At 47.6% G+C, this 24,974-nt stretch overlaps 1 protein-coding gene across 2 annotated transcripts in view; it reads right to left on the bottom strand.

The window, feature by feature from the left end:
* The window catches only part of LOC122390027 (lysosome membrane protein 2-like), a 64,657-nt gene that overhangs the window by 12,649 nt on the left and 27,034 nt on the right, over positions 1 to 24,974 (bottom strand). Inside the window, exon 1 of one of the 2 annotated variants that reach the window (XM_043382595.1) lies at positions 2,235 to 2,539. The exons of the other annotated variant lie outside the window; for it this stretch is intronic. Within the exon in view, the coding sequence (XP_043238530.1) occupies positions 2,235 to 2,351 (117 nt within the window). The 5' untranslated portion in view covers positions 2,352 to 2,539. Of the gene's footprint in view, positions 1 to 2,234; positions 2,540 to 24,974 lie in introns of those variants that run through there. 2 annotated transcript variants of the gene reach the window in all.

Raw genomic sequence — 24,974 nt, 5'->3', positions numbered from 1 at the left:
GAATATCCTTTTCCACAATAAGTTTGTCTAAATTCTGCCAATTAAGCTCAGCGAACAACGGTGTGACGTGCACGTTGCGCCGTGATGAGGTAGTGATTTGGGCAGTAGTGATTTGGGCGTTAGACCTTCCACGACTTCGTTAGACCTCACATGGCCCAGTCTAGCGTGAAGGGATATTTACCTGCATAGTATTCCCCAGTGCACATACATACAACCAGTTAAAATGATTGTTGCTTAAAAAATGGTTTTGCTGTTGGAAGCATAATTCATTCTTCCCGAATTTTACTAGCCGATGCATCTGGGTGACCATCATGGCACGAATTCCATGGCCAGTGTATGACACATGCTTGCATACATATTGCATGTAACATATCATTGCATCCCTATAGAGGTAGCGTATTTGCGCATGCATGCCCTCTCTTCTCACCTACTCGGCAAAAAGGAAACTGACAAACAAACAAATAACAAGAAAAGCAAAAAAAGACGGACGAAAGCCATCCAAACGTTACGCAGCTATGTAGATCAAGTACATGAGTTACTAGCCAAGTAACGTGCATATCACCGTGTCCGAGAATCACCTATATAGGAATATTTACTCAAAAAATTGCGTGATATATCTCAGTTCCGTTAGTGCCCGCCGACAGCCGTGTATTTGTATGGTCGACGACGGCCCGAGACACTGCACCTCGTGATGGCCTGGCCAGAAACCTGAACGGCTCTGTCAGGATCAGGCTCGTGGTGAGCTGCGTGATTTCAGACGCTGTCTTATCCCAGAATCTCAATAATGTTTGGGCTTGTGAGTGACCTTATTTTACATTTCGGTACGCTACAAGCCCATGAAGAACAAGGCACCGCGGTGGGTACCGTATAATTGGTGCCATTCACAACAGGCTTTACAGCCAACTGCACGCATTGTGGCGTGGAATGGGTGGTTGCGGTGTCGGAGGAAATCATGTCAGAACCTGAGGTCTGACACAAGTAGACGTAATTTTGATTGCACATATTTTTTACAGAACAAACTAAACGTATGGACGGTTGCTTTCCTACATAGCAAAGGCACTAATGCTGTCAAACAACGCGATTGTGACTGGGAAGAAGAAATGTTATTCCCTATTTCAGGGCCCAGAAATAGAATCGTTGTGCAAAGAACATGCTTCATATTGATACGCTATCTTTAGTACCATCTGCACATTTTGCTCATCATGGGTCTAAAACACAATAATTACGTACGTCCCCACACACTTATCCTATTCTTGGAAATCTCACGTCCGAACGATACATCTTTTTGACGTAGTTATTTCTGCAGCATAACTTGCACAATTAACCAGAAAAGGATTGCCTTACATCTAGCATAGGTTAGCTTTGTGCTGAAATCGAGTTGAATCTTATCCAATACCAGCGCAAATAAGGCTAGGAACCACTTTAAAAAAAAAATCAGCCAGCCACCACCATGGGTCTGATGGAATAAAATTTGAGAGTGTCGCGTTAAGTTGTACAGCTTTATAGTTAGCTTTAAAGTGTTTAGATGTGAAACAAAATTTAGACCAGAGTACCTACTGGTAAAGCATAAACTCGAATAAATCAAAATGGTTTTGCATCTTTGAAACGACCTGATTTTGTCATACCCTTACATTTTATGGCAGCGTATAAGTTATTGTGAAATAAAGGCTCTTACAGAAGCGGTAAAATGGACCAGTTCTTGTCGGCGCATCAAGCTCGTTCACAGAGGCTGGAAGGTTAAGGAAAACCGGCTCGCCACCTGACGCATCCAACTTTCCTGCCGCCGCGCCAGTCAGTCCGTCTTCACCGCAGCACGCCGCGCAGTAACGTCCGAACAATGCCCCAGTTTCGGACGGGAATTTCTAGGTCAACTCACAGCAAGTCGAGGACGAAACGAATATGTGACTGTGCATTCAACTCAAATTATGCAATATAATCCTTACAGTTAAGGTGCACACTACAGGGAACCAGGTAAATATTACAACAGGCAAAAGTTGAAAACTCCATGTGCATATTAGTTAATTGCACTAGCTCAGAAGCCAATCAGAAGACGTCAAATGAAATATGAATTGAACATCAAGCTTTGATCAGGTCAGCAACTGGTCGTCGTATAGCTAAGCAGCACCCCCGGCTTCAGTTCTGCGGCAGCTCCCGTCACATCTCGCCGCCGATGCACGGCGCACGGAGGTCGGCGGGCGCCGGCCACCTCTAGCCAGACGCCTTCAAGAACGTACCTTCTCGATCATGTTGTCGATGATGGTGGGGAAGCCGTACCAGCCGAGCACGACGCCGAGTACCAGCGTCAGCAGGCCGGCGACCAGCAGCGCCGAGTACCGGGTGCTCGGCTCCATGATGGACCAGGGGGGCGGCGGGCGGTGGACGGTGGACGGTGGACGGTGGACGGTGGACGGTGGACGGTGGACGGCGGGCGGCGGGCGGTGGGCGGTGGACGGTGGACGGCAGGCGGCGTCAGGCAGCTAGCAGTCGGTCCCTATTGCTGGCGCGCTCCCCTCCAGGCTCCTGTTCACCGCTGGCCGGCCCCGGCACGACTGGCAGGTGCTGCCGCGCGCGGTCCGGCGCGAGCCGCCGCGGCGCCGCCCGATAGCCGGCCGGCCGGCCCCACCTGATAGTCCGTCCCCCCACCGGCTGTCTGAAGTGGCCGGAGATCCCGCTGCTCCCTCTGTGTGCCACCCCCTCTTCTGAGCACACATTCAAGGTCGGCGCAGCGCCACCCAGAGGTCTCGTGTTCGATAACGGCACACTATCACAAACATCACGAGTCGCAGAGCATTACACTAAGTCACTGAGAAGCGCGCAGTATACATGTCTAACCGACGAGTGCATAATATGCGGTATGCACTGCAGTTCGCACAGTACATATAATAATTAAAGGTTGGCAGTTTTTTGGTAGGTTCGCTGGAGTAGATCGACTATTCCTATGACATCGTCACGGGGAAAACTTAGTTTATAACTCGCACTGATAACCCTCGCCCCGTTGGGGGGGGGGGCAATTTCCCCCCCCCCCTGTGGTTTTTCCTGAATAGCAAGAAAACGGTACCTTCCTGGGCATCAAGTTGACACCTTCACACCAAATTTCAAGTCTTAGGTCACCTTAGGTCAGGAGTTATTGAGGTCAAACTGAGGTCATGTTCGAGCAAAAATGAGCAAAAAACATGCAATCTTGAAACGCTCACCAAATCTACAGTTACCAAGCAATTTCAAAGTTCTTTATATGGTCTAGTAGACAAAAAGCGGCGCTACAAAACTGCTATCTCGGATTTTCAAATTTTTGGTTTTTGACCCCTAAAAGATAAAAAATTGATTTTTTAGAAAAATTAAAAAATCAAAAAAATCCGAATTTCGAAACACCGGAATATATGTGATAGTCCTTGCGCTCTTCTATATACATACCAAATTTCAGATCGATATCGCGTTTTTTGGCCAAGATATAGCGAAAAAAACTGTTCAAAAATGATGACGTCAAATTTGTAACTCAATTTTTAGCGATTCTAGACCACGTAGGGCAAAACAAAGACCACCATTGAACTCCCCGTGACGAGCTGCATCGAACTGACACCCATTTTATGCAAAAATATCAACTTTAAAATTTGACCTAATTTGACCTGACCTTGACCTAACCTTGACCTTACCTTGACCTGACCTTGACCAAAACGTAACCTTAGCTGGCCCCAAAGGCTGCCTGACCCACATAATCGCATTTGTCATGTAAAATGGACCATAAAACATGTATCACACGACACTTTCATATTGTGACCCCCCAGTGACCTGACCTCTGTGACCTGACCTGGTATCAGTGACCTCAAATAGCAAAAAATGTTTTTGAAGAATATTTCCCCATCGATGCTTTTCAATGAAATGCATCTTACTCGATTTTGCAACGCATTTCTTGAAATGCCTGTAAACGGTGAAAGTTCGGCCTTTGAACTGACCTGTGACGTCATCGGTTTGACCTAGGTCAATAAAATTGGGTAACAAGGTAGTTCCCTGATAGGGCTATCCAACACCGCTTGCCGCTTGTCGCTAGGTTGCGTGGTTCTCGAGATCTTAGGGGGGGGCCAAATTGCTCCCCCCTCTCCAACAGGGCGCGTTGCTCGGCAGAGCCCAACGGGGCGCGGAATAAGGGGTCGGATGCACCCCCTTCGGTTTTTCGCAAATATCTAGCGTAAAAAAAACGATGGATTGCGAAGGGCTAATTCAGTCCTCTTGAGTTAACCATATTTATGCGTAAACTGAAAATTTGATTATCTAGAACCAGATCACATCTGACCTGTTACCTGTTCGCATTCGTCCTTGCCTTACTCAGGACAAAACCATCCGCTTCCATCCCCCTCCCGCTTTCTTTTCTGGGCTAGCGGGCAACCCCACCTGGTCAAGGGCTAGCGGGAAACCCCACCTGGCAACCTGGGTGGTGAGGGCAAATCCACGTCAGGATTACACCTTCTCCGGGGTGACCGTTTCAGCGCTGGCGGGTTGTTCCCAGGGGACATTCCAGTTCCACCGGAACAGCCTCGCTTCTGTAGATCGTTGTCGGTGTCCCGCACTGTCCAATCCAGCCTATCCTATCATCCCACAGCTCGGTAATGACCTTTTCAGGCTGAACTAGTTTGAAAACTCTCTTGACCTTTTATGCCGCTATCTTTATTATTTTGATTCATGTGACGTCATTTCTTACCTGACCTGACAATGATCTTAAACATTTTAGTAAACATTGTAGCCCTTGTCCTTTTGAATCCAATGCCATATACCGCATGTCGCTAGCTTGCTTTATTTTTAGATCTTGGGGTGGGCGGTTATCCGTCTCCTCCCCCCCCCCCTCCCGCCTATGCAAAGTTGGCGTGGACCCTCGTCGGTGCACGGGTTAACCCGCACCCCGTAGGGCTATCGGTGGACCCTACCACCTGTAGAGTAAGGGGGAAGGAGGGGCGTTTCGCCCCCCCCCCTAAGACCTCGGAAATTTACAGGCCGACTTTCAAAATTCAAACGGCGTTCGATAGATAGCCCTACCACGGAACTAACTATTGACCAAATTTCATTGACCTCGGTCTAACCGATGATGTCACAGGTCAGGTCAAATGAAAGTGTCGTGTGATACATGCAGTGGCGGATCCAGGGGGGCAAAATGGGCATTTGCCCCCCCCCCCCCCCAACGGCATAATTTTAACATTAGGTACGCCTATGGACGAGGCATGGAAAGAATCGATAAATTGTTATGGTTTGCCCCCCCCCCCCAAACTCTGAGCTGGATCCGCCTCTGGATACATGTTTTATGGTCCGTTTTACATGACAAATGCGATTAAGGTCAAGTCAAATAAGGTCAAATTTAAAAGTTGATATTTTTGCATAAAATCTATATTACTATTTGAGGAGGGTGCGTCTGTCCGTTACCGAGGTCCCGACTTGGTGGTGCTTTGCGTGGACTACAGGCCAGACCGTTGCACCTAGCCCGGTGAAATTTGCACAACTTATAGATCAAGGATGCGCGACGTGCCTTTGAGGGGTCTTAGCTCGATCGGATTGGTAGTGAGCGCGTGGCGCATGCTCAAAAAGTGCAAATTCGCGTCATAGACTTTACATGTATAAATCGCCTTGCAAAATCGGGCGAAAATGGCCGAATTTGCCCGACACGGGTCCGATCCCCGTGCAATATCTCGGTAACCCTGGGCCCGATCGGCACGGGGAAAACAGCATCGTGTAGATAATTGAGCGGGCTGTCGAATGGTGTACGATGCAGAGGAAGGCACGTGCCACGTGCACCCGTGAGGGCACTTTTGTTGAAAAAAAATGCGGTTTTTGACGGATTTTGGACTTGATTTTATTTTTAGGTGACCGTTAAACAGAGCGAGTTGAAACAACGCCTGTGGGCAAGAGAAATGTACCGCCTCTCATGGGAAAATTGTGAATAGCTAATTGATCGACGCCAAGGTGGTACAAATCACGGGAGAAAATGGTGTGTGTCGATGATGTGCCACTTTATTATTCACACGGGTTTTGCTGTATAACCTGATACGTTTGGCAGTTGAAAATGGTACCGTTGGAAAGAGCATTCAATTCTGTCCAAGGCTCAATCTTCATTTTTACATTATAAGCAACAGTATTCTTAAAAAAATGTAAATGTTCCAAACCATTACATCGTCATTTTTAGCGAAATTCATCGATGGCCCTCAAAAGACTTCACGCCAGTTTTCGAATCATTCTTAAGTAGAACGCATGATAATACGACAGGGGCACCTCGATGCGATGTATCTTTTTTGTTTTGGCCATCAAAAAGCATTCGAACGAAATGGATACCAACCAAATCAACACAGACCAACCCAATACCCACTGGTCACAAATAACCCTTCTTCGCGTTGCGGAGCACGCGGGTAACCCTAGTGGTTATCTATTCGTTGCAGCTCGTCACTGGAAGTCTAACGGTAGTCCTTTTTTGCATTACGTGGTCTTGAATTTAAACAAAAAATTGAGTTTAAAAAGTTGACGTCATCATTGTTGAACAGTTTTTTTTTTCGCTATAATTTGGCCAAAAAAGAGAGGTATCGGTATGTGGATTGGGGATACGTTAGGTACTAACAAATATATTCCGATTTTCGAAATTCGAAAAAATGGGATTTCGTTTGCTATTATATTCAAAAAATCACTCTTATATTTTTTGGAGGTCAAAATCCAACAATTTGAAAAATCCAAGACAGCAGTTTTGTGGCTCTGTCAATTCTACATCTTTTATGTAAAAACATTTTTCTGTATCTTCAAAGCTGTAGGCCTGATAGCTCTACTCGTGAAGCCTTTTTGGGGTCGAAAATGGCAGAATATGACGTAATTCTCACATCTTTTGTGACCAACCTATATCATAGCCTCTAGAAAAATGTTTTATCACGATGTGTAAAATTAATGCCCAGAGGGGTTGTGAAAGTTTGGTGGCGATATCTGCATCTGCAGCCGTCTAGGAGATATCTTTGGAAAAGGACAAGAATGGCCCTTTTGCCCCCCCCCCTACGGGGCGCGGGTTAAGCATTAGTAGGTACCAACTTACATCAGAAAAATGGGGGAAACTGAAGATTGCCTTCCAGCGATCAAAGTTTAATGTTATTTGCAGCTAACCGGGCTCAGTTTTTGTTATATATTGAAAAACTCAGCCAAAGTTGAGATATCTGTCTGAGATATTAATTATTCATTCATATACTTAATTTCATCAGCTAACATGGGCCACACAAAAGTTGTGCCTGACAGGTTAATCTTGGTCACATTAGCCGTTTTCACGACGGCCATCTGGTACACATCTGGTGCACATTTGGTGCAGATTAGGTGCAGATTTGGTCAAATTAGGTTCAGTGTGTCTCTTAGTAGCTATCAGATAGGGTTGCACTAATTGCTTATATGCCTGCTTTGTCATATTATCGGAAAGTATCATCGCATTAAAACAATGAAATAAATGCATGTGGTCAAATTAGGTGCACTCGCCGGATAGTCCGTCGCGAAAACGGTCAATGTAGACAAGGAACTCACAAAATGATAATTTTTATTTATCTGTCACTTATCGCAGTAGTCATTGGGTCATAAGAAGGTGACAATGGGCTGTTGAAGACGCACACAAATAATCCCTTGTATCGCTCTCTCAGACAGCCAGACCGTGTCAATGACCTTCAATCACTTCAGGCTGTCCTACTATCTGGGCTGTAGGATTTAGGAGGCCCATCAGCTGTCATTCTCGGGCCGGCCCTCATCTGCTGGTGTGGATTTAGATAGGTGTGAACACTTGAACGCGCACATACCTACACATTACACAAGCACCCACACATATACACATTCATCATAAATACGCAGTTGCAAACAAAAAGTAAACACACTCTGAATTGTGTTCCAAAACGCAACTCTTTCCATCAGGGATGCGGAGCCGGAGCCGGAGCCGGAGCCGGAGCCGCCGGAGCCGGCATATTTTGCCCGGAGCCGGAGCCGGAGCCGGAGCCGTGAAACAATATAGCCCGGAGCCGGAGCCGGAGCCGGAGCCGTCAAAAAAGGGGGCGACTCCGGCTCCTTTTCTTAACCCATTAATGCCGCTTGGGTCATACGCTTGGGTCATATATGACCCAAAAGCAAAATCTTAATGTTTTTTTCTCAATGGAGGCAAGTGGCACTTTGAGGAACTTTTGCGTGTGTTTTGTTGGATTTGTGGGTTCAGTGACAAGCGTCGGAGCCGCATAAAACTTGTGTGAGCTCGTCCACTGAAGTTTCTGGAGCCAAAGACGACGGGACTGCACAGCCGCCGGTCACTGGCAATGGCGCGCCGTCCCAAAAAGTAATATATCATGTTTGCACTTTACTATCTGTTGAATGATCGTCCACTTGGCATTTAAATTTGTCTGAAAAGGGCGTGATGTATATTTTTGCCCTTCTTGTCGCCATCGGATAACTTTTTTCCCTCGATAAATATCATTGGGTCATAAATGACCCAGCCGGCAATAGTGTTGTCAATTTTCTCGTATGTTGAATACAAGGGAAGCAACTAATGATTATACGATTATTTATTTCTGGGGGTTGTGATCAGATCACAGTGGCGGATCCAAGGGAGGGGGGTCATATGGGTCACTCATGACCTCCCTTGGGGCCCGGGGGCACCACCGACCTATCAGGGGCACCACAGGCCTGACAGGGGCACCACAGGCCTAGTGTTGCGATGTTGGGATATCATGAGCGGACCGGTCATGCGGGGCCGTGACGCGGGGCGGGCCGGAGACTCGGCCGGCCGAGGGGCACCACGGGCCTGTGAGGGGTACCACAGGCTTGTTATGGGCACCACAGGCCTGCAGGAGCACCACTGGCCTAGCAAGAGCACCACAGGTCTGCCAGGGGGCACCACAGACATACCAGGGGCACCAGAGGCCTGCCAGGGGCACCAGAGGCCTGCCAGGGGCACCATCGACCTCACATTGGGCCCCACCAGCCTCGCACGGGCATCTTGGGCCTGTAAAGGGCTCCACGGGCCTGTCGGGAGCACTTTAGGCTTGTCAGGGGCACCAAAGCCCTGCCAGGACCCAGGGGCACCAGCGGCCTAGCAGGGGCACCACAGGCCCACCAGGGACACCACAGGCCTAGCAATGGCACCGCAGGCCTGTCAGGGGCTGCACAAGCCTGTCAGGGGCACCTCAGGCTTGTCAGGGCCCAGGGGCGCCACAGTCCTTCCAGGGACACCACAGGCCTGTCAGGCCTATGGTGCCCCTGACAGCGTCAGGAGCACCAGAGGCCTAACAGGGGCACCACAGGCCTGCCAGTGGCACCAACGGCCTCGCCAATGAGACGTTGCAAAGCATTGCCTCTTAATATTGTTTGGCTGAGACCGCTATACAATATACACAATACTAGGTATCTAGCTAAATCGGTTTTCGTGATATAACTCCTTATTTGTGACTATACTAATGCCGGTTGGGTCATTTATGACCCATGCTTATAACTTGAGAACTGATGGAACAATTTTTTTAAGCTTGCACAGTTTTCTTACTGGGACCCGTGTGGTTAACATTTGTTAAGGACAACTTAAGAATAAAAAAATAAAAATTCCGGCATTAGTGGGTTAACCCGCGAGTTGCTGGGGGGGGGGGGCGTTAAACGCCCCCACTTTTTTCGCCGGGCCATAGCATAAAAACGGCGCTCCGCAGGCGCGCCAAATTTTGGGTATCTGTAGGGAATTGACTGAAGTTTATTGTGACAAAGTTTCAAAAAAATCGGTCGGAAAATTTTTGAGATATCGAGGTTTTAGTGACGTCATGATTTCTGAGTTTTCGACCAAAAACGGCATATGTTCAAAAAATCATATAAAATCACAGAATAGACATATAGACATGCCGTAAACGCCATTAGACTGCCAATACCATGAAGAATCACATGGCTATCTTCGATTATTGATTATCGTTCCGCATTTTCCAAAATCTTGAACTGAATCTTGGCAATTTCTCGTGACTACTTCACGACCATGATACATGAATTTCTTAACTTGAACTTTTTTAGCCAAACACGTACACATATGATAAAATGAATGTCACCATCGTGTTCTACGCCCCAAATTACCCATAAAACATGTGTCACAGGCTGCGAATATCTGTTTTTATTTTCGGGGATATGTGCCTGCCCGGTTGACCTGACCTTGACCCTGACCTATGCTTGACTGACCCCTGCATGGAGCTGACACTCTTGTAGGCCTTATATGATGGATTGTGCACCGTTTTGACAGAGTTTATGACGAGAGGCGCCCATTGCGAAGTCCTGAAGTCCATGCTACTGAAAGCCCGATTTCAGGTGTTTGACCTGACCTTGACCTGACCTGTGACCTCAAAATTCAACTTTAAAGTACTCATCTGAAGCGTCTCGTCGCGTTCTTTCGTTTGCCGCCTCGTGCGTTTCGCTGCGCCTATTGGTTCTCGAGTTATCGGCTGGGGGCGTTTAACGCCCCCCCCCAGCAAACGGTGGGTGGCGAAATACCCCAGCAACTGCCGGGTTAAGAGGAAACAATTATTTACCTAGTTCGGTTTGACAGTACAAGGCGTAAAACAATGTGGTATTCAAACTAGCCTTGTTATACAAATACAGAAGCAACGTGTACCAATCCTATCGCCTTTTTTCTTCCACCCGTATTTAATTGATCGCATAGGGGATGTACTGCGTAGAAGCCGGAGCCGGAGCCGCCGGAGCCGGAGCCGCCGGAGCCGGATCATTTTACTCGGAGCCGGAGCCGGAGCCGGAGCCGCCATGACATTTCACCCGGAGCCGGAGCCGGAGCCGGAGCCGATTTTTTTCTCCGGAGCCGGAGCCGGAGCCGGAGCCGTCTGAAATTTCCACGGCTCCGCATCCCTGCTTTCCATCGATAAATTAGCAGTAGTCAATCCAAGTATACATGTATGTCGATTGTCGGTAGAGTGACAGAGAGAGAGAGAGAGAGAGAGAGAGAGAGAGAGAGAGAGAGAGAGAGAGAGAGAGAGAGAGAGAGAGAGAGAGAGAGAGAGAGAGAGAGAGAGAGAGAGAGATAGAGAGAGAGAGAGAGAGAGAGAGAGAGAGAGAGAGAGAGAGAGAGAGAGAGAGAGAGAGAGAGAGAGAGAGAGAGAGAGAGAGAGAGAGAGAGAGAGAGAGAGAGCAGGGCTGCCCGTTCTATCTCCATGGAGACGTGCTGGCACCAAATTCTCACTTCTCACTCTCTGCTGGCATAAAAAGTGACCGACAAAACATGGCCGCCGGCTCTCTGAGTTCAAGTGGTGGCGGCCCATAGTGGTGTGATTTTGTTGACTGTAACCGCCCAGAATGTATAGATAACAATGGTCACGTTAGGCTGTTTCCACCTGCCTCACAAGTGAAGAGCACTCGTCGCTTCTCCGATAGGGTCGGTTGCCCCGAGAATGCTTGGTGCAGGGACGACAGTGCATGACATTTTGATTACACGCTCAGTAGTCTAATCATGGTTTTTGTGTGATTTGTACGTAACTGTATCATTAATTTGACAAAACAGGCATAGTGAACTTATGTTTGAAAGAATGGTCTTTTAAGTACCTACTTCGATAAAAGCATCAACGCGAGCAGCAAAAGCATGCCCTGTCAATAAAGCTTAGGGGCTTGGGGTAAAGATAATCTTTGCAACCCCTGGCTGGTATTTCAGTTCTTCGATTACCAAGTAGATAAGGTCTGCCGGTGTAACCTTCCTAACCCTGAATAATTTCGTCACACTGCACGATGGGACCCCGGACCGAGGCCGGAATTAGCGCGACATTGGTGGATTTGCCGACCTTTCGCAAATTTAGTTAATAAACTGTCACTTAGTTCAGAAATGTCCATGGACCACGAATCTGCAAATATTTTTCGTCTATGGTGTACAGCGTCCACGCCACATCAGCCCAAACACTAAGTTCCGCGACAAGCATCGTGGACCCGTTTTCGTACGGAGAAAAATAGCAGGTAATGTAGGAAAGAAAAAATATATATTAGACGGCTTTATCAATATTTTCGGGGTCTAGCCTGATAGTTTAGACCATGGGCTTCACGATGGAAGGAAAAACTTTTAGCGAAATATATAAATACGCTTCAAATGTTAACCCTCGCCGGCCGAGGGGGGGGGAGGGGCGGGTGCCGCCCCCCCCCCATAGGGTTTTCGCGATAGCTCCGAACACGCTGGCGATAGAGAGCTGAAACTTGGCATACCTGACCTTTGATTCAGGCCGGATCTTTTGACACCAACCGCATTTTTTGGTCAGGTCAGGTCACTAACCTATGACGTCATAAGTGAACCTCTGCACGGTCTTCAGATGTCGCAACTTCGCAACGCCGTCACTGCCAGAGGAGATGTCACAGGGAACTGAAACTTGCAGGATCTAGTATCCATTATGAGTCTCATAATTTGTATATCTCGGATTTTTCCTAAAGGTCATATGAGGTCAGGTCATTTTCGTGACCTCACCATTATAAGTCAATGGGGAAAAATGACAACTGCTATTCTGGCGCCGGGAACGATCTCCAACTGGGGCATTCCACGATAGATCGTACCAGGCCCGTCACCCTCATCTCTCAGATTTGAATGAAAATTGGTACAAGGGGTAATCATAGGCTCCAAAAACACCTACCAAAATATCAGACTTCTCAGATGAAAACTTTTTGAGTTACATTGCATAATATTTTTTAAACTTCAGATTGTAAGGGTGAGTTTGATGAGCTATAACTCAAAAACGAGCTAAGCAAGCAACAAACGGTAAACAGCTTTGAACTAACGATGAATCAAAGATTAATACAGTATTTTTAAAATCAGAAAGAAAAGCTTTACATATTGAAAAAAGTCGTAATATTTTTTTTTAATTGTCTATAATGGCCCTTGGGACCAAAATTTTTGCCATTTTTATTTCTTCAAAATAAACCTCAGGTCCTTTAAAATCGACATGCAAAAAATTAGAAAGGTGTTCTTTCTATAAGTTCCTCATTTAAATGTATACAAAATGGGTTTCCGGGGGGTCGGTATGACCCCAGCTCGCCGTTTCGCCTTTAATGGAGCTAGAACCTTGCGGAAAAAACGAGCATGTGCGCCGTTACAAGATGCGTCGAATGATACCACATTTTAAGGTCTCGGGTTCATTGGTGACCCCTGAGGTCATTTCAAGTGACCCAAATGACGGGTCCGGTTTTTGATAGATAACTTCGTAACAAATGGTCGCAGAGCCGCGATTTTAGCATCTTTGTGTTTGTCTAGCTCCGGCGCGTCGAATGGTATACTGTTTGTTCTGGTGAAGTCAGCTGAAGTCGCTGACCTCGGGTCAGCACACTGCCGTGTATTTGGCCCCGCTCCCCGACCGGGCGGCCCAACCGGCAGCCAGCCCCCGGGCATCACGTGACCGTCCGAGTCCGGGGCAAAGCCAACCAGCGCGGCGCTGGACAAACAGCGCCGCCACAGAGATGGTTAACAGTCGGGTCAGGCCACGAAGCTGGGTGAATGAGATCACATTGCACATCATTCGATTCGCAAGGTCTTCCCGAGTCCATTGGTAGCTTTCCCGTCTCTCTAACTCAATTTGATCGAGAGTTATTGACGAAAAACTCTTATGACCCTAGTGACGTACGAATGACGTCACGCAAGGTCAACAATGCAAAGTGAGGCAAAAATGACTTCAATTGAACTTTCAGTAACCAGTGATGTCACTAGGCAGCTTTACCACACCATTTGTAGGCTCTCTTCCGAAATCACAATTCGAGACCATTACGGTGACGCAAAATAAGTACATTTATAGAAAGAACACCTTCCTAATTTTTTGCATACTACTTAAAAATTATCCAAACATGTTTTTAAGTAAATAAAAATTCAAAAAAATTTGGTCCCAAAGGCATAAAAATGCAAATGAAAGTAAACTCGATGTGTTATATATCAAAAATAGTTTATATTTCAAAATTTTAAAAATGCATCTTATTCTTTGTTTCAATGCAAGTTCAATGCCGTATAGCATTTGGCATTTGGATTATCCGTCTTAGAGTTACAGCCCACCAAACTTGGGGCTGCAACGCAAGATCCAAAACATGTTATACACTATAACTCAAAAACCACTCATCTGATAAGCCTGAAATTGTTACAGGAGGATTCAGAGCTCCTGATTACCCCTTAGACCAATTATCGTTAAAATCCGAGAGATGAGGGTGTCAAATTGGAAAAAAGTGGTACGATCTATCGTGGAATGCCCCAACTATCAGATTAGGTGCAGATTTGGTCAAATTAGGTTCAGTGTATCTCTTAGTAGCTATCAGTTAGGGTTGCACTAATTTCTTATATGCCTGCTTTGTCATATTATCAGAGAGTATCATCGATTAAAACACTGAAATAAATTCATAAAATAAAGATATTTGCAGTAAAAGATATTAGGTGCAGATTTGGTCAAATTAGGTGCACTCGCCGGATAGTCCGTCGTGAAAACGGCTATTATCTCCCGTGTTTCCGGAGATCATATGATGAAGTGCTCAACCAAAGACCTGAAGCGGTGGATGAAAACAGTTCCGCCACTATAGTTAGGGTGAAGGAGCTAGTGATCACGGAAAGTCCGCCGTGATAGTGGTGATAGCACAAACAGCCTTCACCTCAGCAGGAGGACAAGCACTACCAGCCCGGTATACATGGCGTAGAAGAACAGCTCTTGCTCAGGCCAGCAGTGTTACGTAAATAGGAGGAGTGTGCTCGATGTGGTCACGTGTAAAGGAGCATCCGTCCCTATGTGGTGCCATCGTTATGCTATCCACGAGCTCTCGAGACTATCCGATAGCGCACCATCAGTTAGCGTCCGACGTCTGTATCAGGCGAGTGCCTCTCCGTGGAATCATGGCCCAGTGAATTACCAGCTGTATTTACGAGAGAAAGATTGCGGCGGCATGACCTTCCCAATTCCTTAACCCTCCAGACGGTGGGGATGGGGATTTTTTTTTTGCCCCTTTAGTTTTTTTTTTGATATATCTCCAAGACCGCAGTGCCGATCGTCACCAAACCTTCAGCACCCTCCCGCGAATAGCTTTTGCACATTGTGACCAACAAATTCAAAGACTATGATAGGCTGGCCGCTAATGACGTCGGAGTGACGTCATTTCTGTAATTTTCGACAAAAAAGGGCTCGCGAGAAGAGCTGTCAGGCCTACAGTTTTAGACACCTACAGAAAAATGTTTCAGACATAAAAGGTGTAGAATCAACAGGGCTATAAAACTGCCATCTCGGATTTTTTTAAATTTTTGGATTTTGACCTCCAAAAATAAAAAATGAATATGATAGCCGACAGATCCAAAAAGTTTTTTAGTTTTTTGAATTTCGAAAAAAAACGGAATAAATATAATTGTCCCTACCACCTTCTATCCACATACCAAATTTAACCCTATTCCTGGCGGGCTGCGCCGGGACAAGAAACTGGCGGGGGGGGGCCGATTCGGCCCCCCCCCCCCTTCAGATCTCAAAAACTACACATCGCAGCGACAAACGGTAAACGGCATCGGATACGCACGGTCAAGATCTACAATTTTTACTAAGGTCATTTTCAGGTCTGGTCAAAGATGACGTCACAGGGATCAGGGCCTCGGCTAACATTTTAACCCTCGCCCATGTAGGGGGGGGTTGGTGCAACCCCCCCCCCTGAGGTTTTTCAGAAATAGTGCAAAAACGGCGGCGTGCAGCGCCGCCAAATTTTGGGTACCTTATGGGGCAAACCTTGCGCATCTTTTGATAAAAAAAAATTTGACCGGGTCATGTCAGGTCACGGAGTTATGACGTCACAAAGGGAACAGCCTCCGGCCGGATTTTCACAAACTGAGTGCCAACGCCCGAGGTTTCCTGCCGGTGGTACGGAGATCGGTTGATGGATCGTGATGAAACTTCCCATGCATGTTGGGGCAAGTATTGGCTATCATATGGTATAAAAAACTTGACCGGGTCAGGTCAGGTCACGGAGCTATGACGTCACAAGAGGAACAGCGTCCGGTACTATTTTTGAAAAGCGCCCGAACCACTATTTTGCTAATTCTTGTCACCTCAATGGGAATATACAGCAATACTAGCTTCTATAGGGAGCAAATGGACCTCCCAAATCCAAAAAATACAATCAGATTTCAAAAATTTAAATTTTGATTTTTCGAATTTCTGCCGCCGACTGTGACCTTGCCGACTTCCGGCGCTCCCAACGCGCCATTTTTAGAGCTAGGGAAACGAAATACATACCAAACGATAGAGAATTGATCAAGGAACACGATAGTGAAAGTTTCAAGTCGATACCTCTCACCGTTTTGCCGCAATCGCCGCCGAAAGTTGAAAAAGTCTATTTTTCCGAAAATTTGACCTTTGACCGGTCAAAAGTAGGTCAAATGTTGACCTATGACCAAAAAATATACCACCAATCGCGAGATCTCGGCGAGAGCAATCCGTTGGTCTTTTCCGCTAAGCTCTACGACGCTCCGTTTTCAAACGCCAAGGGGGGGGTCGCACCAACCCCCCCCTGCATGGGCGAAGGTGGCAGATCGCCGTTTACGGGCGAGGGTTAACTGGTGGGCCAAATGGCCCACCAGTGACCCGAAATGACCCACCAGCCTCAAAGATTTGGCCCACCAGTAATTTTCCGAAAAATCTAAGTTTTCACATTTTTCACATTTCAAATTGAATTAGCAGATCTTATCGTACATTTTCAGGCTGTAAAGTACCCATCGGTGAAACATATTCTTGTGAAAAAAAACTTCAACCTATTGTCAATATCCTCTTGGGGTAAAAAGTGAACTATAGTGGACTAAGTGCCAAGTGGACTAAGCCTCGGTCACACTTCACCGGATTGGACCAATGGACGAGAAACGGACGGCGTCCGGTGATGTCCGGGGGATGTCGGTTCGTTTCCGTTGGACGTCCGTTTCTCATCCGTTCATATCCGTTCCATGTCCGGTGGTGTCCGGTCAGGTGTGCTCAACCGGACACCACCGGACATGGAACGGATATTAACCCGCGCCCTGCTGGGGGGGTGTTTGAACACCCCCCCCCTTGCGGTTTTTTTGCGAATATCTCAAAAACGGCGGCGCGGAGCGCCGCCGTTTTTGGTACACCTTATCATACATCAATTCTACACATGTTGTGAAAATGTCAGACCAAGGTCATTCAAGGTCAGGTCACCAGGTCACTTGAAGTGACCTCACCTCATAAAAAGTTTCAATGTCTGTCATAGCTACACCGAGTGACCGATTGCTTTGAAACTTTCAGCGATTGCTAAGAGCAATAGCATGTACAAAATGTATATCTCAGAATTTTGATATCGATGACCTAAGGTCAGGTCAATTTTGCGACCTCCCCATTATAAGTCAATGGGAGAAAATTGAAATGCGCCTCTTTTGGACGAAAGACATTATAAACACTCCCAAACACTGAATTACAAGTGTTTTAGACACACTGAACATGAAAATGGTGTCCGTGACCCCTGTTTATGCCCTGAGGTCATCTTAGGTCACGAATGGTATCTAACAGTTTTTCGCAAATAACTTTTGATAGAGGCATGCTAGAGCGATGAAAACGCCTTAGATGTGTTCAGCTAGACGATACGGATCGACTAATATGCAACATGACCCTTTCCGGTCAGGTCATGACCTTGACCTGAGGTCAAATTTTCAAGTTGACCTTTCAAGGTCAAGTTATAGTTCATTCGATGCGTCTTGACGAGAGGAACACGATGCCGGTAAAAGTAAGCTCGTACAAGGCTTGGGTCAAAAGTTATTGCAGAAAAACTGTTTCCGAAAAAATCGGCTATTTTTGCAGTTTTTGCCCCCTGCAGGCAAAACCGTTGACGTTAGGTCAAATCTGAGAACATTACTCAGAAAGGGCGTTAATAGGGCTATCGAATGCGCTTTTCCGCGGCGCTGTAGCTCTATTGGTTCCCGAGTTATGCGTTGGCTTCTTGGAAATTGTCGACATTCGACCTGGAAATCGGCGAAATTTTGCCTTCAATGACCTCTGGTGACCTGACCTTTGACCTGACCAAAAAATTGACCGAAGTGATTTCCTCATTATTTTTGACGCTCTTTTGAACGCTGCCTTCCGCGTATCGCTACGTGGCCCAGGAGCCGAGTTAGAAGGGGGGGTGTTCAAACACCCCCCCCCCCAGCAGGTATGTATGTATGTATGTATGTATGTATGTATTGACACCAAAAGCCTTCCACATATGGCGTGGCGATTACGGCTTACATCCGAGTATAATGGGTAACAGTCATGCGGGCAGGGGGAAGAACACTCAGCACTAGACGACAGTCATCCATCGATGGGGCCGCGACAATAATCATCTACATATGTACATAAGACAAACAATATATATATATATATATATATACATAAGCACAAACAGATCGTCCACCTATTGGCGGCATGCCTCGTCTACTACTAAACAGACTCGTCAGCGGCGTAGCGGGGATTTGTTAATCAGCGCGGCCCTGGCAGACCGGGCGAAGCTGGCAGGTGGCAGCTGCACTACCTGGGGTGGGAGGCTATTTAACAGCGCCGCGGCGCGGTACTCAAAACGCCGTTTTCCGGTTTCAAGCCTCGGTCGGGGAAGATGAAGGAGATGATCCTGCCGTGTGTGCCTGTCTCGAAAATTTTGATTAGGGACGAACAGTGCAGCGAGGTTCTCGGGATCTTCATGCTTTATGACCTTTTGCGCGATCGTGAGTGTCAGGTAATCTGACATGGATTTTGGTGATAGCCAGCCAAGTCTGTCGCGCAGGTCCGAGACGTGGTCAAACTTACGCCGTCCGAAGATCACTCTAGCGGCAAAGTTCAAAATTTTCTGGAGTCGGTCAAAATTTTTCTGAGTCCCGTTACCGTACACAGTGAGGCAGTAGTTGATTCGTGATATGACCAGAGATGTCACGAGAACTTTAATGACACCGTCAGGGAGACAATTTCGTGCGTGAGACAGTCCGATCAACAAGCCAGTACACCGACGACTAAGCTCGGACACATGTGCTTCCCAGGACAGGGCGCTGTCAAAGACAACACCCAGATTCCCCACCTGCTCGCTTGGCTGCAACACAGAGTCACGAAGAGAGACGCTGAAGTCGGGTACCTTCCGTAAATTTTGTCTGCTGCCAAAAACCATGAGTTGTGTTTTGTTTGCGTTTAGCTTGAGGGCGTGAAGACAGAACCAGTCACTGATTGATGCGAGTGAAGCTTCCATGCGAGAGATAAGCGATCTGAGGTCGTCGGCACGGCCGCTCACTAGAACCTGGGTGTCGTCCGCATATTGGAAAACGGTGGCGTCACCTGCGTATAGCGAGAGGTTGTTCGAAAATATGGTGAAGAGTAACGGTCCCAGGGCAGATCCTTGGAAGACACCCATATTATTTGGAAGCGGCCGAGACAGTACTCTACCTCCGGCGCCATTAGATAGGGACACGCTCTGGGTGTGTCCCGTGAGAAAAGCAGAAAATCAAGAGGTCTCGATCCCGTGCATGGCCAGTTTTTGAAGTAAAAGTTCGTGGTCGATGACGTCAAAGCATTTGCTTAAGTCAAGGAGACACAGCAGTGAAAGTTCTCCCCTATCAGAGGCTGCGAGGATTTGGTCTGTGACGGACAGTAGAGCGGTCTCTGTGGAGTGTCGGGGGCGAAAACCATGCGGCGAGGAGGCAAGGAGATAGTTATTTGAGAGGTAGTGGTAAAGCTGTTGATGTACGAGGCGTTCCACAACCTTCATAATCACGGGGACTAATGAGATTGGTCGAAAGTTGGTGGGATCCGAGGGGCTGCCTGATTTGAAGATGGGGTGGACTGTGGAATGTTTCCAGGAATCGGGGATATCGGAGTTGGTAATACACGTATTGATAATGTAAAGTATGACGCGACCGATAGCTGAGAAGCCGGACTTTAACATTCGGATGCAAATGCCATCAGTCCCACTAGCGCCTGAGTTGCGCATGCCGAAGATAGTGTGACCAAGTTCGCCGAGAGTGACCGCGCGGAGCTGAAAACGACATGCACCGACCCGGGGGAGGCGAACGTTCAGATCGGTAGCGGTGTTAAGAGACCGGACCTCCGCAGCGATGCGAGGTCCGACAGAGACGAAAAATGAGTTCAGTTCATCGGCGGGTAAATTAGGCTGCACACTAGGACCGTCCTTTTTCCCTGCTACAACTGTCCTGATAGACTGCCAGACCTTATTGGGGCCCCGCTCGCAGATATTTCTCTGTAGCTCCTCTCGCCGGTCGCGACGCAGCGCGGCCCGAACAGAGCGATTCAGCTCCTTGTAAGCTGTCGACTGACGACCGGACAGTCGTAGCGAGGCGCGGCGCTGGGACATAAGGTTCCGTGTGACAGCAGAGGCCGGGGGCGCTGTGGGGTTCCGAATGGTAATACGCTTGAGTGGGGCGTGGTCGTCGATAATAGGCAAAAAATTGGACACGAATGCATCCCACTGATCACTAACAGTCGCGGCGGTAAACACAGGCTCCCAGTCGACAAGCTCCAGATCAGAATTAAGGGCAGTGACATCAACGCGGTTGAGCGAACGAGCTGAGATGATTGTAGGCTTCGGACGCAGTTTGGGGACGTTGACATCTACGCTAATAAATTTATGCGGACTAAAATGACAAAACTCAACACGGGTATTAGAGAAGAGGTCCACTTTGTTCACCATACACACGTCAAGGAGCGAACCGGAAGTGAAAGTCGAAGTTGTTACTAGCTGGTCTAGGGAGTAGTCCGATAGGAAGCTGCTGAGATGCTGTCGTGCACGAAAGTTGGGTTCTTTCTTCAGCAGGTCACAGTTTATATCACCGCAGATGACGAGCGGGGTCCTAGGGTGATCGATAAGTACTCTTTGTAACTGATTTTCAAGGTCGGCGAAATCGGCACATAAAGCGGTTTCGGAGTGGCGAGGGGGGCGATATAAAGAACATACGATGAGTTGACGACCTTTGTCGAGCTTGAGCAGCGCCCACTTTGACTCGAGCTGGCTGCAGCCGCGCTCAAAACTTGGGAACTTGATGGGCACTGATGTGATATCCGATTTTGTTACGATCGCGACGCCGCCGTACCCGCGGCCATCAGGTCGGTCTGTGCGGCTGAGGGAGTAGCCTGGGAGCACTAAGAGTCTGTTTGGCGTAGAAGGGCGTAGCCAGGTCTCCGACAGTAGTACGACATCGTAATTGTTTTGGCGGAGTTGCAGGGCGTGGAAATCCAGGACCCCCAGCAGGGCGCGGGTTAACGGATGACAAACAGACGTCCAACGGAAACAAACGGACATCACCGGACGCTGACAGTTCTCGTCCGTTTCTCGTCCGTTGGTCTAATCCGGTGAAGTGTGACCGAGGCTTTAAATTTTATGCAATAATCGCGAAAGACGTCTGCCACTGTCAATTACAGATAGTGTCGGCGGCTTCCAGCCAATCGAGGTCTGCGAGAGTTCTTGCAAGCTTTCCGATCGATCGAGTGGTTGCAGTCACATAAGCATCTGCCGCAGACCAGTCGGTAAAAAGAAAAACTACGAATAAAGAACAGACCAGTTCAGACGGTCGGGGATAAGCCTGCGAGCGATCTCAGACGGCTCGCCGATAGACACGATATCCCTCGCCCGTATAGGGGGGGGGTCGAACGGACCCCCCATGGTTTTTCGCGAATAACTCGCGTAAAAAGCGGCCGATCGCGACGAAACTTTCAGTACCCTCGCGTTGATCAATTTCACACCTACCCTGAAAATTTCATGACCCTGACCCAAATGACCTTTGACCTGTGACCTACTTTCGAGACCGTGTTTGGCTGGAATCGCGATTCGGCGTATGTCGGCTCGCATTAGCCGCGCGTTTGCGGTCTTCTCGCGGTTTCAAGCGTTCAAACATGTGATATGACGTTGCCCCCATGCATTAGGGTGGGTGTCAAGGTCACCTGAAGGTCAGGTCAGGTCATTGACCTTTGATGACCTCGGTTCACTTTTTCGAGTTTTACATGTTTCTAGGCCAGTTTTTGGAGCTGAATTCGAATTAAGCAACCATATGAACATTTACGAAGTAGTTTTGGTGCCTTCGTAACATGTTACGAAGCTGTCACAGGCGGTTGCCACCTACTACGAATACCCTTACTGGTTGACCTGACCTGACCTGACCCGACCTGGCCTAAATACATGAAGACATCATCTGTGATCAAACCTAACATGATATTCGTGATCAGCACCCCGAAAAACCCCATAGCAGCCACACTTTACGACGTTCTAACAGGTCCCGATTTTCCCGCCTTTGGGGTCATTGACGTGACCTGCAAGGTCAACCAATGACCTAGGACCTTAAAATTGGGTATCATCGGCTTCCTCTCGTCACGGGCAACACGCTCGTTTTTTCCGCGAAGCTCTAGCTCGATCAGGGGCGAAACGGCAAGGGGGGGTCCAACGGACCCCCTTATACGTTCGCAGCTGGAAAAACACCAATACGGGCGAGGGGCCAGAGTCAAACTAGAGGTAGTGTCGGCGACTTCCAGCCGATTGAAGTCTGCAAGCGATATTATGCGTCTTCACGACCGGTATGATGCTTGCAGTCACACATCTGACCAGTTGGACGAATTTCGAACCGTTCACAGTCAGCGTTCCAAAAATTTATCATTTGGGCTGAAGATGACACTCAAGAATAAGAATGGATAATTTTCTACTCTCACATTTTGGGTGGCTCGAATTTTCCACTCAGACACCCAAGAGAAATCTGAAGTTTGGGACACTGTTCACCAGAAGTAAACGTGTACATAACTTAGTTTCTTTTAAAAGAAAATATCAGGGTTGCGCAGTGCGCTTGGGCTTTTGAGCCAATTATTTTCCATGCGACACCAATAGGCTTAATGATCATTTTCAGAGATGTTGGGGTTGCTGCTACAACCCCCTTTTGGGGTTCCTGCTACAACCCACTTTATATATAAAGTTGCACTCGTGCTGTTCACAATTCCTCCCGATCCACCCAACAACGCCCGATCCCGTCCGACCGCTTCCGAATCTCCGACTAGTCGGCGCGCGATCCACTCACGGCCGTAAGTTATCGTCCAAAGTTTTATATATAATCTGCGTCAATATTGTGTGCATACTTGTGCCACGGAATATATAGTCTACGACATGTCGATATGTGGATATGTACTACGATATGTCGTATACTATATATTCCGTGCTTGTGCGATTTTATGTGCACCGCGGGAGTATCACCACTGAGAGGGTTGTGGGTCCCTACTCTCTCCTCTCTCTCTCTGAAGAGTCGGGGGGGGGGTCGAGCCCCGTTTTTTCACATTTTTTGAATGCCATCTTGACGTTTTTTTGCAGAATAAAGTGGCCAAAATCTGGGGAGAAATCGAAAATTGGGGGGGGGGGGCTATGGCTACGAATGTCAGTCCATGTCGCTGCCCAAGTGGCCCACCAGTCAAAATTCCTTAGCCGAGGCCCTGACAGGGGTCGAAAAAGTCAAAATGGCGGCGCTAGATATGGAGAGAGTTTTTCTCGAGTAACTTTCGAATTAGTCAAGATAGGAACAAACTAAGGGCAGCATCGTGATCCTCTCGTCAATCCGCATCGAATGATATATATGTTGACCTCGAAAGGTCAAGGTCAAAGGTTGACCTCAGGTCACGTGACCTCGAGGTCATCATGTATTCATTCGATGCGTCTTGACGAGCTGAACACAATGAGACCATCCACGCGTCTGTATCTTGTTCCTGTACGGAGTTATTGGCCAAAAACCTTTGGTGACCTTTGATGACGTCACATGACCTCACAGCTGCCCAACAGCAAAACAGACCTCAAGGTAGTGAAGGTTGATCGTATATGAAGTCATGTATGGTATATGGGGCCATTCCGACCCGTTTTAGTGGTAAAAACAGGGAGTTGATTTTTCCCCCATTGACTTATAATGGGGAGGTCGCGAAACTGACCTGACCTTAGGTCACCGATATCAAAATTCCGAGATATACAAGTTGCACATACTGGTACCCTAACTAAAGCCTGAAGAGAAGAAATTGATCGGTCAAAAACTCTAGCTCTGGCGTGATTGCAAACTTTTCTGAGGTAGGGTCACCAAACCGCCTCTGGTGACCTGACCTGAGGTCAGATCAACTCAAAATTTTCAGACATGTTGCGTAGAAGCCTTTTAGGAAAGGTCAGAAAATTTGAGCTTCCTAGCTCAACGCGTTTGGGAGTAATAACCAAAAAACCTCAGGGGGGCTCCTGAGCCCCCCCCCCCCCCCCGCCAGGAATAGGGTTAAGATCGATATCGCTCTTTTGGCCAAGTTCTAGCGAAAGAAAACATGTTCAAAATTGATGAAGTCAAAAATTCAAACTCAATTTTTAGCTATTCTTAATCTAGACCTCGTAGCGCAAAACAAAGAACACAATTAGACTCCCCGCGACGAGTTGCATCGAATCAACACTGAGAAAAATCCTGACTCCGCATGACACCCCGAGGGGGTGTTCGCCAAAACGACACCCCAAAACTCCCAGGTGGCACTCCTCATTACACCCCCTCCAAAACTCTCCATTACACCCCAAAACTTCCCTCGAGAAACTCTCTGTAACTCTCCCTACCGTTTTAGAAAACTCTTCATTTCTCTCCTTTACCCTATCAAAACTAACAACCTATTCCCTGAAACTCCCTTCCATTACTCTCAATGACTCTCTTACTGCCTCATAATTACTCCCGATTACTCCATTCCATTATTCCCCAAAACTCCGTTTACAGCTTCATGGTATACCTCTAGTTACTCCCCATCAAACTCACCCAAACTTCCCATCACTCCACTCCAGCCCCCCCCCCTAAAAAATAAATATTGGACGAATACCGTAACCACCCAAAGCTCGTGTACCGAAGCACAGATAAAAATACTAAGATTCCACACGAAGCACAGGCCACACGAATCCTCTAAGATTCGTGTGGCCCTTCAGAAGTCTACGTATGATACTTACCTATGAGGTCCTCAAAGATCCCTGTATGGGCCCCCAGAGAA

The sequence above is a fragment of the Amphibalanus amphitrite genome, unplaced genomic scaffold (assembly GCF_019059575.1).
Source record: "Amphibalanus amphitrite isolate SeventyFive unplaced genomic scaffold, NRLGWU_Aamphi_draft 000379F_arrow, whole genome shotgun sequence".
Classification (NCBI taxonomy): domain Eukaryota; kingdom Metazoa; phylum Arthropoda; class Thecostraca; order Balanomorpha; family Balanidae; genus Amphibalanus; species Amphibalanus amphitrite.
Note: the sequence above shows the minus strand (reverse complement) of the source record. Positions and strands in the feature narration are given on the sequence as shown.